This window comes from Falco biarmicus, chromosome 10, assembly GCF_023638135.1.
Source record: "Falco biarmicus isolate bFalBia1 chromosome 10, bFalBia1.pri, whole genome shotgun sequence".
NCBI classification, from domain to species: Eukaryota; Metazoa; Chordata; class Aves; order Falconiformes; family Falconidae; genus Falco; species Falco biarmicus.
Window position 1 is genome coordinate 17097080 of NC_079297.1, and position 14674 is coordinate 17111753.

The window sequence follows — 14674 nt, forward strand, 5'->3', positions numbered from 1 at the left end:
CGGTCCCGGCGAGGCCTGGCGGCGTGGCCCGCTTTTGGCTGTCGCTTCTCCTTTAAGAAAAAAAAAAAAAAAACGCCCCGTCGGGCGGCGGGTGAAAGTCGGTGACAAAATGGCGGCCGGCGCAAAGGGGGCGGGGTCTGCGGCGGTGGCCCCGCCCACTTCCGACAGGGCTCCGCGCATGCGCGCTGCCTGCCGGGAGGTGTAGTTCCAGCTGGCCGGAAGCGGCCGCGACGCATGCTGGGAGCTGCGGTGTGCCCGGGCTGGGCCTGCTGAGCCGCCCTGCCGGGGCCTGCCCGCTGGCGGCCCCATGGCGGCGGGCCCGCCTGCCCAGGGGTACAAGCAGTGCCCCTGCGGCCGCAGGATCTCGGTGACAGACGAGCACGACCGTTGCGTCCTGTGCCTGGGAGTGGGCCACAACCCGCAGGGCTGCGGGGCTGCCTGTGCCGGCATGGCCCCCTATGCCGCCCACCTGCGCGGGTAGCAGCTCTGCGCCCTGCTGCAGGTCCGGCGTGGCTGCAAAAATAAAAGGGAGTTCAAAGAGCCTGAGGCATTTAGCTGGTAAATCATGTTTGTTAAACTGATACCCATGGGTCGGCCTTTTATTTCCTCTTGCTTTTGAGTTTCAAGTCCTAAGCTTTATTAAATAAGGCTAGAAAACAAGAGTGCATCCAAATCTCCATTCCTCAGTTCGTGAGAGTGCTCTAACAAAGCTTTTTACTGTGGAGAACAGCATACGGTCTGATTCCTCTTGGCAAAAACACTGGGCTGTGGAGAGAAGTACATCCTAACACGAAAGTTAAAGAATTAGAAAAATTTGAGACACTCACATGGTTCCTTCTGTCAGTTCCAGACCAAGGCCATAGGCTGCCGACCCAGCCTCCCACAGGTGCTGTGACAGTGTGCTTTCTCAGCAGCAGCATTTTGTAAAGGCAATATGCAAACCTTCTCCAGCATTGGTTACCTGAGTGGTTTGAGACTCATTTTCAGTCCAGACACAGTTTGGCTGGCCCTTACTTTTTGTCAGTCCAATGTCAATCTGTCAGTTTTCTTTCAATTGAAATGTTTCTCTTCTCAAGAAGGAAATCTCAGCTAGAATTTAAGTAGCGTCTGCTACTGCTGTTTGCATTGTAAGCAGCTAAAAATAGTCTTTCCCTCCCCAAGGACCTGTCTAGCTGGAAAACTGATTGACATCACTTTCCAAGCTAACTATTCTGCAGCATTAACCCATATTCTCTGCTATGAAATGACTTTGCTTTTATTCTTAAATAAAATTATTGTATTTCACACTAGAGAGTCTCAATGCGGGAAGTTACTCTCAAGTTCCTGTCATGATTGCTTTTGCCTTTGTAGGCAAGGTGGAGTGTTGCTTAATTCTTGTTAAAATAGTCTGGTGAAACCACTGCGCAGAACTACGGGTCAGATCAGGATGTTGCTCAGCCATTTGCATTTGCTAGGCTTGTGTTTTGCAATGGGAGATTTTGTAATGCGAAGTTACAGTTCCAGATGCTTGTTTACACTAGGGCTCACATTATCACTGGAGGGGGAGAGTAAATCACTGAGAAGTCTAAAAATAACCCAAAACCTTTCACAGACAGGAAAGTTCTGTTGTTTGCAGAAAGGGAAGTGTCTGACACAATGATCTCTCAAAGTAACCATCAGGGAGTGGTACAAGCAGTGCCTCACTTTGTCTTTTGGGTAGCTCTCCGTATTGCTTGTCTCAAAAATTACCATGGGACTCACAGCTTAGCGTGCCACGTGGCTTTTCTTGAGATGGTGCCCTGCTGGATGTCCATACTGTGGGCAGATAACAAAAGAGCTGTCACCGACACAGAGTGTCAGTAATTAAGTGAACCTCGGCATGCCAGCTTGGTACAAAGAGGCTTAATTCAACCCCATTCCACTCTGACAGTGCAGATGGGATCAGCAGCGTGTGAGAACAGGTGGCCAAGAATGCGTCAGCGCGGCCTGTGCAGCAAGCGTTCATGCCTCAGCTGTGCAGGGTGCAGCTCCCACTACCCGGGAGTTCAGCGGGCCCACAGAGAGGATGGAGTGGACCCACGGAGGGGATGGACTTGGCAGGCACAGGCTCAGCCCAGTTGTCAGCAGAGCTCATGGCTGTCTGTGAGGGTGTTTACAGGTTCTGACTGCAGAGCCTCTTCCAGGTGCTGATGGATGGTTGCATCCTGCTGGTCTGCTGCCACAGAGAACTTTTTAATGCCACTTACTTTTTTATGGCCTTGAGGTGATCCTCTCCATTGCCAGGATCAGTAATATTTCTGAAGCAGCCGCTTCTTGTGCTTCTGGGCCATTTTGTGGCAAATCGTGTATCTAGAGGCAGTGCAGCGCTTGATTGCAACCCTTTCTTCCAGGATCTCCTGAAAGCTTTCCCCATGAGGCGTGAAGCTGCACTCGGAACTGGGGCTCCTCTTGCCTAGCAGTGCTAGAAAAACACCTGAGGCTTATTTGGCTTTATCTGGAATAGGTTATTTTTCTGAACAAGCCTCTTCCCTGGGGATGAAATGGAGGAGTGGCAGAAGAGAGGCAAAGCCAGAGAGTACAGAAGTGAGTTCAAACAGATACCCACGGTTTGGGAGGTGTGGCAGACGTAAGAGACATTGCAAGAAGTGCCACGCATCCACAGAAGCAGCAGGGAGCCGTGGGCTCTGGCTGCATGGCTCATAACTTTTGCTCCCAAGGCTTTTATAGCATCCTTGAAACCCCAGGGCTGCCCACACTCAGGAGCCTAGCAAGGATGTGGTGACTCTTGCAAGCTTGCACTGGGCTAGTAGCCAGGGTGTCTGAGGTGTTATCCATGTACCTACAAGGTGATGCCTCCTGCAAAAAAACAAGCAAAAGCACAAAGGACATGTCAAGCCACACACCACCTCCTCTGCACGTGGCATCTAGGGATTAATAACCTGGCTCTAACGAGTGTGCGGCAGGGGTGTTGCGGTGGGATGATAGACCAGCAAGGGGGAGGGCGCCAGCAGCAGTGTGGGGGAAACCCCTGTCAAAGCAGGTTGGAAAAGCAGCTCTGGCGGAGAAAATGGAGCTGGAGGGTTGTGGTGGAACAGGGGGAGCATCTTGGTGCCCTGCTCCCCTGCCACGTTATCCCAGGTGTCTACATCTCAGGTGTGGGGCACGTTTTGATTGCAGACATCATTGCACTGCCATCTCCTGCTGTTCCCCTGTCTACTAGTGCAACAAGTAGGCCAGTTCTTTACCTCTCCCTGCTGCAGCAGCTTCTGCTTCATCCTCCAGCCCAGATTACTGACCAGTCCCTTGAAGCTGTTCCAATATCCACTGGCTGCTCTCAGTAGTGCCAAAAGATTTCTCTGCTTAAAGGCTAAGCCATAAATGTCACCAGATCCCCCTCACAGGGGTTGGGCATTGGTGGAGGCACTGGGGATAACGGCAGTACCCATGGGTCTGTCTTCCCAAATGGTTCCCAACAGTGAGGGACCCGCGTCCTGGGGGCAGGCAGACAGCCACCTCACCTTGCTGGCAGAAATGCCTGTGTTGCCCCTGCGTCAAGGCATGCATTCAGGTGCTCGTGGGCTCATTGCCTGAAACGGCTGCATGGGGAGCTCAGAGGCTGACACAGTTCTGCTTGGAAGAAGCAGAAAAGTTCCAATGGTGGTTAAATCACACAAATTGCCAGCACAAAACAGCACCGCGGTCTGCTGCTGGGTGTTGTGCCTGGCTGGCGGAGACGTGCTAAGTGCATGTATCCTGATGCCTGTAGGGTCAGGGCTGAGCTGTGCCCAGCAGCCGCACACGTGGTACCTCTGGGAAACCTTTAAATGGGCCAAGGCATTAACGCAGGGAGAGGGTGGCACAGCCACCAGCTTCAGCAGTGCCACTGCCGCCCAGTGCAGTGAGCCCAGTCCTTGTGCTCACACCGGCTCTAAGTGACACAAAGGGATTTGCTGTTACCTGGAAATCAAGAAGAGGTTCCAAAAGCATCCTACCAAAGGGCAAGGCTGTGTTAGAGCATGCCAGCGCTGTGAGTCCTGTGCCTGCTTCCACCACACCATCACAAATGCATTTTCACCCAGCACAGCAATGCCATCCCTTGCCACATGAAGCTGGTAGCTTCTGGAAGGGGCCTGGGTCTGCAGGACACATGCGCTCTGGATTCCAGCTGAGAAGTCCAAGGAGCTTGGCTGGTTTTATGAGTCAGGAGCTCCCTGGAAAACCTGCTGGCCAGTTTCTTCCCCCTCCAGCCCCAACCCAGGGCTGCTCTCGGCCCCCCTTGCCCCAGCCTTTGCCACCACATTCCGCCTGCTGCCTTTCACACGTGGCGCACAGCACGCAACCCGCAAAGGAAGAACCTCAAGCGACAAACCCCAGCCCTGGGGGCGGAGGCGAGGCTGGAGAGCGGAACTGAAAGCCCGCACAGCCCAGTCTGCCCGCTCGCTGCCCTGCAGGCGCTGCCCCAGCTCCCCGGCCGTGGGGACCCTGTGCTGAGGCAGGATGGAGGATTTAGGTAAGCCGCCCCTCACCCAGAGCCAGGCTCGGTGCTGGATCATGCCTTCCATGGCTTGGGGGAGCCTCGTCCTTTGTCTTCCTCAAGGTCAGGTGGGGATGCTGCAGAGGGGACAGCAGGGGAACCATACTGCCTGCTGTACCTCCCCTCCGCCATATCTCAGGGGGCAAACGGGGCCCAGGTGGCTGAGCAAGTGCTCAGCCAAAAATGGAGAGCGCTTGAAGGCAGGAAACGGGCCGCAGCAGCGATGCAATCCTGGCTGCACACAATGGTGCCCAGCAGCCCAAGGGTGTGGCACGGTGTCCGAGGGTGCTGGGAGTCACCCCTGGCCTGGGCTGGGGGAGACGGGGTCAGGAAAGCAGCTGCACTGGGGGACGGAGGGGCATCCCTCCATCTCCTGGTGCCGGTGCAAGGGCAGGAAGATGTCGAGGGACGGCCAAAGTAGCGAGGTAAAAGTGAAAGGTGTGGAAGGTGAAAGCGCTTTGCCGGCCCTGTGGGACATGCCGCCCCTGCGGGACATGCTGCTCTGGCTGCACAGAAAGGATGGAGGCTTAGCTCTCTCATGCCGGGGCTCATGCTAGGATGAACAGGAGGGCTGGTGGATGTTTCTTTGTAAGCCAGAAATTATGTGCAGGGGAAGCAGGACCCCTGTTGCCAGCGGTCCCCCATGCTCCAGGAAGGCTGTGCAGCGCAGTGGGCACATCCTGCACTGGGGATGGGGGTTGGGGTGAGGGTGCTCAGGGCCACCACAGCCCCTTGGCAGAAGCTGCTGTGCTGCTGCTTTTGCTTCTGAGATTTCAGGAGCGGCACATGACTGCTTGGGGGGTGCACAGGCAGGGGGGCAGCCAGCGGCTAGGACACCCAACCTGGGTCTCTCCATGCAGATGCTCTGCTGGCAGAACTGGAGCAGAGCTCTCGCCCAGCCCCCAAGGACTGTGTGCCGCAGGTGCCCAGCTCCTGCAAGCAGGATCCTGTCGCAGCCAGGCCCTCAGCCCCCTGCGGCCAGCAGCCGGTTGCCTCGGCAGCCCTGAAGGTAACACCTCAACACAGTGGGGCTGACAGCTGAGACCCTGCTCAGCAAGTGACAGGGGTGGTGGCACTGGGCAGGCAGCAAAGGGTGCCAGGGCAGCAGCCTGTGGGTTTTGGGCTGCAAGGTTTTGTCCTTCCAGGCGCAGCTGCCACCTCAGGCTCAGCCTCAGAGAGAGGATTTGAAGGCAGCATACAGGTAAAAACATAGCCGCGGGAGGGCAAAAATCATCTGGGGCTACCATTTCTATGGCTTGGACTCATCCTCTGGGGTCACCTGGCCTCCCACACGTCCCCCCAAATAACAGGTCCTTCCATGAGCTGGGGCAGGGGGGTTGCATCTTGCATCCCTGCAGCATTGCTGGCGTGAGGGCTAGGCTTCTAGCAGACCCCTCCCTACCACACATGGCCACCCCTGCCAGCACATCCCCAGGGAGGTCCCCTGTCCCTACTGCGGCCTGTGGAGAAAGGGCAGCAGCCCATGGGGGTGGAGGACTCCCAGTCCAGGCACCCTCTGGCCGACGGGCTGGAAGTGGCAGCATCCCTCACTCTCTGCCATGCCCAACAGCCCCATACCGGTCCCACAGCCGCTGCTGCCGTCGCCCCCACCCACAGCAGCTGCCCGGCAGCTGGACGAGCTCCTGGCTGACCTGGGCCACATGCAGAGCAAGGTGAGCCTCCTTCCTGTGGGAAAGGAGACGGGGGGGGGGGCTGGACCCCACCCAGCCCTCACCACCCTCCCTCCTGGCAGCTAGTGGCTGTGGGGCAGGGAGCCGGGGTGCCAGCGGAGCCCAAGTCCCTGCTGGACAATATGCTGGGCAGCCTCACGCGGGACCTGCAGGAGCTGGGAATCGCAGCCACCCCCGCTGGCGTCTGCACCGCCTGCCACAAGCCCATCTCCGGCAGGGTGAGCCCCCGTACCTCCATCCTAGCACCCCTCTTCCCTCGGCTCGCAGCATCCCTGGGAGCTGCTCTCACTGCAGCCCCCCACCCCCACCCCCCGCAGGTGCTTACAGCCCTGGGCAAAACCTGGCACCCCGAGCACTTCACCTGTGCCCACTGCGGGCAGGAGCTGGGGGGCCAGGCCTTCTTTGAGCGGGGTGGGCGGGCATACTGCGAGGATGACTACCACCAGGCCTTTTCCCCCCGCTGCGCCTACTGTGCTGGCCCCATCCGCGAGGTAAGCGCCCCCCCCCCCCCCCCCCCAGCCTCCCCTGCCAGCCCCCGCCACCAGCCACCTTCACCTTGTGTCTTCCTGCAGAAAGTCCTCACAGCCCTGGACCAGACCTGGCACCCCGAGCACTTCTTCTGCGCCCACTGTGGGAAGGTGTTTGGAGACGACGGTACGTCCCGGGGAAGGCTGTGGGGGTACTGCCCCCATCGCCCCCGCTCTGGGTGTGCCCTGCCATAGCCCTGCCCTCACGCCCACTGCCCCCAGCCCGGGTAACCCCCCCTCCACAGCCCACCCTTGCCTCACCCCGCGCTCCCCCTTGGTCTGCCCCTTGCCGCCCACCCGGCCCCCGCCGTCAGCCTCCCCCAGGCGGGTGCCCACCCCAGCACCCTCCCCGCAGCTTTCCACGAGCACAGCGGGAAGCCGTACTGCCGCCAGGACTTCCTGGCCATGTTTGCCCCGAAGTGCCAGGGCTGCGAGCGCCCTGTGACAGACAATTACCTGACGGCTCTGCACGGCGTCTGGCACCCCGAGTGCTTCGTCTGCGCGGTGAGTGCCCAGCGGGGACCCAGGGGTGAGCGTGTTCCTGAGGCTGTGCCAGCCTTCCCCGTCTTCTTCCACCCAGGAGTGCCTGAGCGGCTTCGCCGGTGGCTCCTTCTACGAGCTGGAGGGTCGGCCCTACTGCGAGCTGCACTTCCACCAGCGGCAGGGCAGCATCTGCCACGGCTGCGGCCACCCGGTCACCGGCCGCTGCATCACAGCTGCAGGGCGCAAGTACCACCCCGAGCACTTCATCTGCGCCTACTGCCTGGGGCAGCTGCGGAAAGGCACCTTCCGCGAGCGCGGCAACAAGATGTACTGCCAGGCTTGCCACGACAAGCTCTTCCTCTGAGCCCCCAGCATGCAGCCACCCTTCCCGCCTGCCTGCCTGGCCCCAGCACCGTCCGGCTGAGCTGAGCACACCTCGTATTCTTCCACCCACCAATGTCTCTCGACCTGAAGCAATAAAACATCTAGCCCTACCTTCGCTCCCCTCGCTGGTGGCTTTGGGGGACAAGGATGCAAGGCAAGCTGGGAGGGCTGGAGGCCCTCATAGCCAGGCACATCCACTGATGTTCCACAGCACCACAGGTGTACCAGGTCCCCATCTCCCAGGGCACAGGAAGCCAGGGGCAACTGCCTCAGCTGCTGTTCCCCCATAACCCAGAGCAGAGCAGCCCCAGCCTCCCTGGCAGAGCAGTTTGAGCACCAGCAGTGCTGTGCCATGTAGGACGCCAGCACCACCCCAGCCCTCATTACCACAAGCCCACATCCTGCCACCACAGAGCAAAAAGTGCTGCTCTGTGCTCCAGTGAAGTCTTTCCAACAGCAACACAGCTTCAGAAAGAGCTGGTTTGAAGCAGAAGCCAGAAAACTACTTCTAACGAGGTATTTCCACAAAGTTACAGAACTTCTTTCTGTATTTATTTTCACATGCACACATGGCTGAAAGCAAAGTGAGCCCACAGGGTGTTTCAGCCTGGCTCCACTATTCCCCAGGAAAGGATGCACCTGTTTACAGCCTAGCCCCACTCCACAGGGGTCACCAGCAAGGTATCCCAGCAGGAAGCCCCCGTGCTCAGGAGAGGGAGGGCTCTCCCCTACCTCCTGAACAGCCCCAAGCACCGGGGGAAGGGGCATTGTGTGGAAACCACACACACACACACACACACACACACCCACCCCAAAAAAACTCGAAAGAGGACAACACATCACTCCAGCCCAAGAAAGGGTTTATCACCAAGTGGCACATTTTGGAGCCACACACTGAGCACAGCCCTGACCCCAGAAAACATGCTTAGGCCCAACTGCAAAGCTACAAAGACCAAGGTGGCAGCCTTAGGTGGAAGGCACACAGACACACTTTAAAAACTTTATTTATATAAAAAAAATCATTTTGTTTTAAAAGCGTTACAAGAGTGTGCACAGGAATCAGACAAGGAATGGCTTGTTGCTCCTCGCTCCCCTCCTCCCTAGCCCCACTCCCTGCCAGGGCAGAGGTGGCCCAGGAGAACCAGGGGAGGGGAGGAGAGAAGAGGGAAGCTTTTTTTTTTTTGGTTCATTTGGAATTAAAAATTAAGAAAAGGAATTAGTGTTTTACATATTTAAAGGAAGAGAGAAGAGTTAGACCCCAGAACAAAACCAAACAGAGCTGAGGTGGGGCTGGAGCCAGGGAGGGCTCAGGCAGAGCAGAGAGGTGCTTCTGGGCAGAGCGGCAGGCAGGAGCAAGGCACCAGTTCTGCCTACCACAGCCTCCCTGCTCCCCTTTTCAGGAGTGCCAGACTGGGGACGGCTCCTGCTCCAGTTTGCAGCCTCCTACCCAGGCTTCCAGTTGCACAGGGAGCCCAAGGGCTCCCCAGAACACCACAGCACTAAGATGTGCTGGGATCCCCCCAAAAAACAGGCTTCCAGCCCCACTTCAGACAGTTAAGGCTCCCAGTGGGGAAAGGAAGAGCTCAGCCCTGCCAGAAGCCTGGGAAACACCCTTTCCCCAGCAAAGAAGCCAGACAGTACAATTCAGAGAGCTATTTCACAGTGGCAAAAGAAAGGCACATGTCAAGAGAAAGTCTCCGGAGGCAGCTGGTGCACGGGGGTGAGAGGGGGGGGATCCTGGTCCTCACACCTGGCTCATAGCGTGCCCCTAGAAGCCTGCCTCTCCCAAAAGCCCTGCTGCATCTCCTCCTCCCACAGGGACCCATCGCCTCCCACTTGGGGAGGCACATCCCAAGCCCCCTGCACTGACCATCCTCTGCACATAAGGATCCCTCCTCACACAGTCACTGGGTGGGGACCAGCCACCCCATCCAGACCCCTCCGCAGGACCTAGAACCAGATCCGCTCCTTCCCATGCCCCTCACAAAGCCTCACTTAGAGTAAAGCAAGAGAAGTTATTGCTGTTTTTTCCTTCCCCTCATCCCCCCCCGTGACTCCAGCCCCCCTCATCCTGGTCCCACCACCACCAGGGAGGGGATGCTCCTTTCCCCCACAGCCCTGGTTGAAGAGTGATCCTGCACAAAAATATATCCTATAGGCAACAAAACAAAAGACAAAAAAGGCGCCAAGTGAGGTCCCAGTCTCTGTCCCTGCAGACGTCCCCGAGCAGAGGGAAGACGTGAGAGAGAAGGCAGCTCCTGGTCAAGGCAGAGATCTCTAGTCCTTTTGCAGCATCCACACCGGTTGATCCGGCAGTCAGGCAGCAGGGTTTTACTCTCTGGAGGAAGGAGGTGGCGGAGGACAGGGAGGAAGTTATTGGTCGAGGTGTCCCAGAACGGGGAGGTGCAGCGGTCTAGAGGAGGCAGAGTGGCCCAGGTTGCCCCTGGGGGACCAGGCCCAGTCATTTGGCTGGCTAGTTGGCACAAACAGTCCAGCAAAAAATCCAGGAATAAGACAAGGTAAAAGTCGGTCCATTCCACCACAAAGAGTTATATATATATTTATATATAATATATATTATCAACCCAAACTGAGTGGAGGTGGGGATGTCAGCTAGATCTTCTGCTGTGGAGAGAGAGGGAGAGACATTAGCACGCCCAGTAATCAAGTGAGCAGCATGATCATGGCCCTGATGGATAGGGCAGCGATTGCAGGCAGCAGCAATCAGATCAGAATTTGTTTGGCCAAAGCACCCCTAACAGCAGAGCAGGATCTGTCACCACTGTTCAGATTGGGCAGGACACTGCGGGACATACCGACACAGGGGAACACACAGCATTCTCCTCCTCCACCTCAGGTGGCGATTCCTGCCCCTCTTCCTGCTGCAGACACACAGGGGTTAGTAGGGGTGATAGAAGGGTGGGGTGTTAGCTGTGGGAGCCCAGCTCTCCCCTCCTCCTGCCAGCCAGGACAACTATGTGTCACACCTCCTGTCACACCCAGTCCCACTCACTCTTTCCTCATTAGGAAGAGCTGCTCACCATCAATGGTGCTGCCTTCACTGGCTCCATATCTCCGAGGTCACCAGATCGGTCCAGTGTCCTGCTGTGGTCCCTCTCATTGAGTGTGGAATAGTTGTCTGGAGCAGGAAAGGGGACAGTCAGTCATGTCACCTCCATGGGAGGCAACATCATTGCCATCTGAATTTGAGGTCTTCCCCTGCCCAGCACACCAAGGAGGCAAGATGCTCCCATTCCAGTCCCTCTCCTACCTGGTCCCATGTTGCTCATCTGGATCTCCTCCCGGGAGGATTTCTTGTCTGCAAGCATGGGAGAGCAGTAGATCAGACACAGCCCCTGCAGTCACAGGCAGCAGAGGAACCACTACCTACCCCAGCTAGAGGAGCCCAGACCCAGCACAGTTGACCCAAGGACGCTGCAGGACCTATGCTAACTGCATGCATCACTTCTAGCCCTGAGAAGCCACCTAAAGCCCAAACTGATGGTCTTGTGTGACCAGCTGTGGCCACCAAGAAAGCCAGGGCTGAAGAGCAGGGAGGGGACAGTGGCCAGCTGTTCTGGGTACAGACCAGGTGGAAGGACGACAGTGGGGAGAGGTGCTGAAGGGCAGGCACATACCGGATTTTTGGTTCCTGTCGATGAGAGGCAAGGTGCTGTCATCAAATGAGTTGCCTCCCTGGGTCCGAGAGACATTGCTCAGGTTCACCTGGAGCATCAGACAGTGACCACTCACATCCTGGCCCAGGCATTCCTTCCTCATCAGCACATCCCATCCCTCCAGCCCCCAATACCAGGACAGACCCAGGAACCCTCCCACAGCCCCCAAGCAAGGGGCCTGAAGCAACCAGAGAGTGCTCCAGAGCCCACAGCTGCACCCACGTTAGAGTGGGGGTGGCCTGCCTGGACCGGGTCCGGGCAGCACCCTGCCCCTAAGCAGCAAGGACAGTCCCAGCTTTTGGGAAAGAAACCGAGCCCTGGAGAACCTTGTTCTTCAGCATCTTCACAGTGGCTCTTAGTGCTGCAGACTTTCCTGCCTGTAGATCTGCATGCTTATGTGTGGGACAAAGGGCTTAAAGCTTTACAGAGTGTTCCTTCCTTGGTAGGAACTTCCTGCTGGCCATTCACTGAGAAACAGCAGAGGGGACACCTTGAAGGGTCTCCAATCCTGCCAGCAAGGCAAGAGCTGAAATCCAATACCGCTGAGCTCCAGGAACACCCTTCTCCCTGCTGCAGGACCCCATCTACTATCCCAGCCACAACAGGGCATCCCCATTCCCCCACCCCCATACCTGGAAATCTGACTTCTTCCAGCCTTCCTTCTCAAGTGGCTTCCGCAGCTCTTTATATCCCCAAACTGTCTGCAAGACTAGAGCAGCTGCTCGGACTTCTCTCTCTGAGCGGTTCCTAAAAGAGGCAGAGGAAGAGATGTTTGGAGACACCCATGGTCTCCAGGAAGCTCCTGGAGAAGCCCCTCCCTGCCCCTTGCATTATCCTTTGATCACAGCCTACCCAGATTTGTTGATCAGCACCAACTTCTCAATACCCTGTGTTTCCCGCAGCTTCTTGGCAGCCTCAAGGTTGTCTACAATTACTTCATTGACTGTGTTGAGGATTGACACCACTGTGTCCTCAGAGAGGTTTTTGGCTGGGGTCTGCTGGCCTCCAGGCAGGTTCTTCACTAGGTTGGGGATGGCATGTTTACCTGGGAAGGGAAAAAAGCAAGGCATGAGCAAGCAAAGAAGAGGACTGTAAGGCAGAAGGATCAGGGACTGGTGACCAGTTTTGATGTCCCTCCCAGTGGAGCTCAGCACATGCTACTCTGGGAGAGGAGCAGCTGACAGATGCTGGGCCAATGCTATGCTCACACACTTCCTTGGCTGCCAAGATCAGGAGAAAGTTCCTGCCTAACCCAAATGGATACAGAGAGCACGATGATCCTCTCCTCCACAGCCCTCACCTATCAGCTCTTTGTTACGCAAGTCAACAGCCAGGTTGCGCAGGGCTCCAGACGCTGCTTTCACCACTCGCTCGCTGTCGTGGGTCAGGAGGTCGGCGATGGCAGAGAGTCCCTTCTCCTGGCGCAGCGCTGAGCGGATGTACCGGCCGTACTGCAGGCGAAAGGCAGAGCACCAGTGTGACCCGGCAGGCATAGTCCCTGCTCCCGGGGCTGAAGCACCACTGGGAGCCCTACCACCCACCCTCATCCTGGGAATCCAGCGTCCTGGCTTCACCCGCAGTGAGACCGACTGCAGCGGTCCCATTCCTATCCCAAGGCTCCCCTGCAGGCCAGGCAGGTGAGACATCCCATGTGGTCCTTCCATACACACCAAGGGAATGCAGGTCAAAGGGCTACAGAACAGCCCCAAACCTTCGAGCCCTGCCCACACCCTACGGAGCGGCAAGAACAGCAGGGAGCTGGCTGCAGGCAGGGACACAGGCAGGCAGCCCTTGGGAAGGCACAGCTGGCAGGGAGCACAGAGCCCTTAATGGCACAGGAGAAACCTGCTTCACACCTGAACCATGCTGCTGAACAGCATCTTCTCAGGTAGTGACCCATGCACAAGGTGAACAGCCTGAAACAGCAGAGCCTTGGCCATCTACAGCTCTGCTGGTACCCCCGCAGGTGATGCTCCCTGCTCCCCAAGACCCCTTTCCCTGCAACACAGATGAAGCTGGACATGGCCAGCTCTATGAGAGGCTCACCGTCCAGCTGCCAGCACACAGGTTCTGAATGGCTCCTGCCGAAGCCTCTAGGATGGCTGGAGTCTTGCTTTCTTTTAGGAGGGAGATGTATATCCGGACCACTTCTGGCTGGAAGAGGAGCTCATAGCCTGCCAGAAGAACACGGGTAGGAAGAACTTACTCAAGGGCTCTGCTAGCATTGACTAATTCAAAGGAACACTGCTGGGCAGATAAGGCTGGAAGCTTTCTCCCAGGCTCACTGCTCCCTGGAGGCTGGATCCTCAGCACAGAGGGGGCCAGGCTACCCCGCAGCACCAGAAACCTCAGCCCCGATCAGCGATGCCAAGGCTGCTGCCCACAGTGCCCAGTGCACCACTGCAACTCAGGAGAGGTCTGGGCTGAGTCGCAGCACCGCTGCCAGTGGCAAGGAGACCTCAACTTCAGTACAACGTCTGGCTGAAAACCCAGCCCAGGCAAGGGCATGTGGTGGGGCAGCAAATGCTGCCACAGTGCCCAGCTGCCACAAGAGGCTCAGCCCACACTCAGCGGGAAGAAAGAGAAACACCCCAAGCCAGTGGCCACCAACACACTGAAGCAGCTTGGGTTCAGCCCATCCTCAGAGACAGAGAGCACCAGGTCTCCAGCTCTCGACTACCCCAGCAAGCAGGCAGGGATCAGGCCTTCAACTTCTAACTCTTTTTCACGGAAACATGTGCCCAGAAGTTATTCCTAAAGCACCAGTGAGATTGGTTTACAGTCGCAAGGCCAGGTTTTCCACCTCATTCTCTGTCCTCAACTGTGGTGAGGGATGTCCCCAGGCCCCAAAGTCAGAACAGATGGCTCCTCAGGCTTCCACCAGAGATGGGTGCCAGCTCTTCCCACAGCCCAGGTCACCCTGAGGAGCCACTGCATACTTGAGCTGCTCCCAAGATCAGGTCTGTCCTAAGTTTCCTTATGATTCTTCTAGCTTGGACTCCTCACACTCCTGGGAGCACCAGGGTCTTCACAGGAACCACAGGGTGTTTTGGGACAGGGAGAAATGAACTCAAGCCCTAGGCTGATGCCCACTACCTGGCCAACCAGAGAGGGGCTACAATTCACAACCCTCTAGGCAGCAAGATGCTTATCCCCAGAGACTTCTTGGAATGACCCTTCCTCATGCTGGAGAACACTTTAAGTGGTTTTTTGCCTTAAATCCTGCCTGTTCTTCATGCCCAGGAAAGAAAAGCAGACAAAAGGCAATCGTGGTGAGAAGTCAAGACCACCATAGAGGGCTACCTGGCCTATGGCTGTGTCACCATGCTGTCCCCTCAGTCCCTAGGGCAACAGTTGCCTCTGCATCCCCAGAAAGTCTGTCTTGAGGCAGTGCTGACC

General features: G+C 57.1%; 2 protein-coding genes across 15 annotated transcripts in view; one reads left to right on the top strand and one right to left on the bottom strand.

Moving 5' to 3' along the window:
• Window positions 1–4036: 4036 nt before the first annotated feature.
• LPXN (leupaxin) lies at window positions 4037–7708 on the top strand. Of its 4 annotated transcripts, XM_056354757.1 has the most exons (9): window positions 4243–4489; window positions 5374–5522; window positions 5659–5714; window positions 6084–6186; window positions 6267–6422; window positions 6522–6695; window positions 6777–6858; window positions 7087–7235; window positions 7312–7708. In XM_056354757.1, exons 1-9 carry the CDS (start codon window positions 4477–4479, stop codon window positions 7576–7578), a joined length of 1149 nt encoding a protein of 382 aa, XP_056210732.1. In that variant the 5' UTR covers window positions 4243–4476; the 3' UTR covers window positions 7579–7708. The 4 variants fall into 4 exon arrangements, with proteins under 4 accessions (XP_056210733.1, XP_056210730.1, XP_056210734.1 ...); XM_056354755.1 differs by having other exon boundaries at window positions 4233–4489; window positions 7087–7708; XM_056354758.1 differs by lacking the exon at window positions 5374–5522 and having other exon boundaries at window positions 4037–4489; window positions 6103–6186; window positions 7087–7708.
• Window positions 7709–8569: 861 nt separating this feature from the next.
• Window positions 8570–14674, bottom strand: part of CTNND1 (catenin delta 1) — a 32674-nt gene continuing 26569 nt past the window's right edge. For 5 of the 11 annotated variants that reach the window (XM_056354743.1, XM_056354752.1, XM_056354742.1 and 2 more), the window contains 9 exons: window positions 13322–13449; window positions 12576–12726; window positions 12128–12320; window positions 11908–12022; window positions 11237–11324; window positions 10870–10917; window positions 10640–10737; window positions 10415–10480; window positions 8570–10223 (listed from right to left, as the gene is read on the bottom strand). In XM_056354743.1, the coding sequence (XP_056210718.1) occupies window positions 10212–10223; window positions 10415–10480; window positions 10640–10737; window positions 10870–10917; window positions 11237–11324; window positions 11908–12022; window positions 12128–12320; window positions 12576–12726; window positions 13322–13449 (899 nt within the window). In that variant the 3' untranslated portion in view covers window positions 8570–10211. The remainder of the gene's footprint in view (window positions 10224–10414; window positions 10481–10639; window positions 10738–10869; window positions 10918–11236; window positions 11325–11907; window positions 12023–12127; window positions 12321–12575; window positions 12727–13321; window positions 13450–14674) is intronic. The other 6 variants (XM_056354747.1, XM_056354748.1, XM_056354744.1 and 3 more) reach the window with 5 other exon arrangements.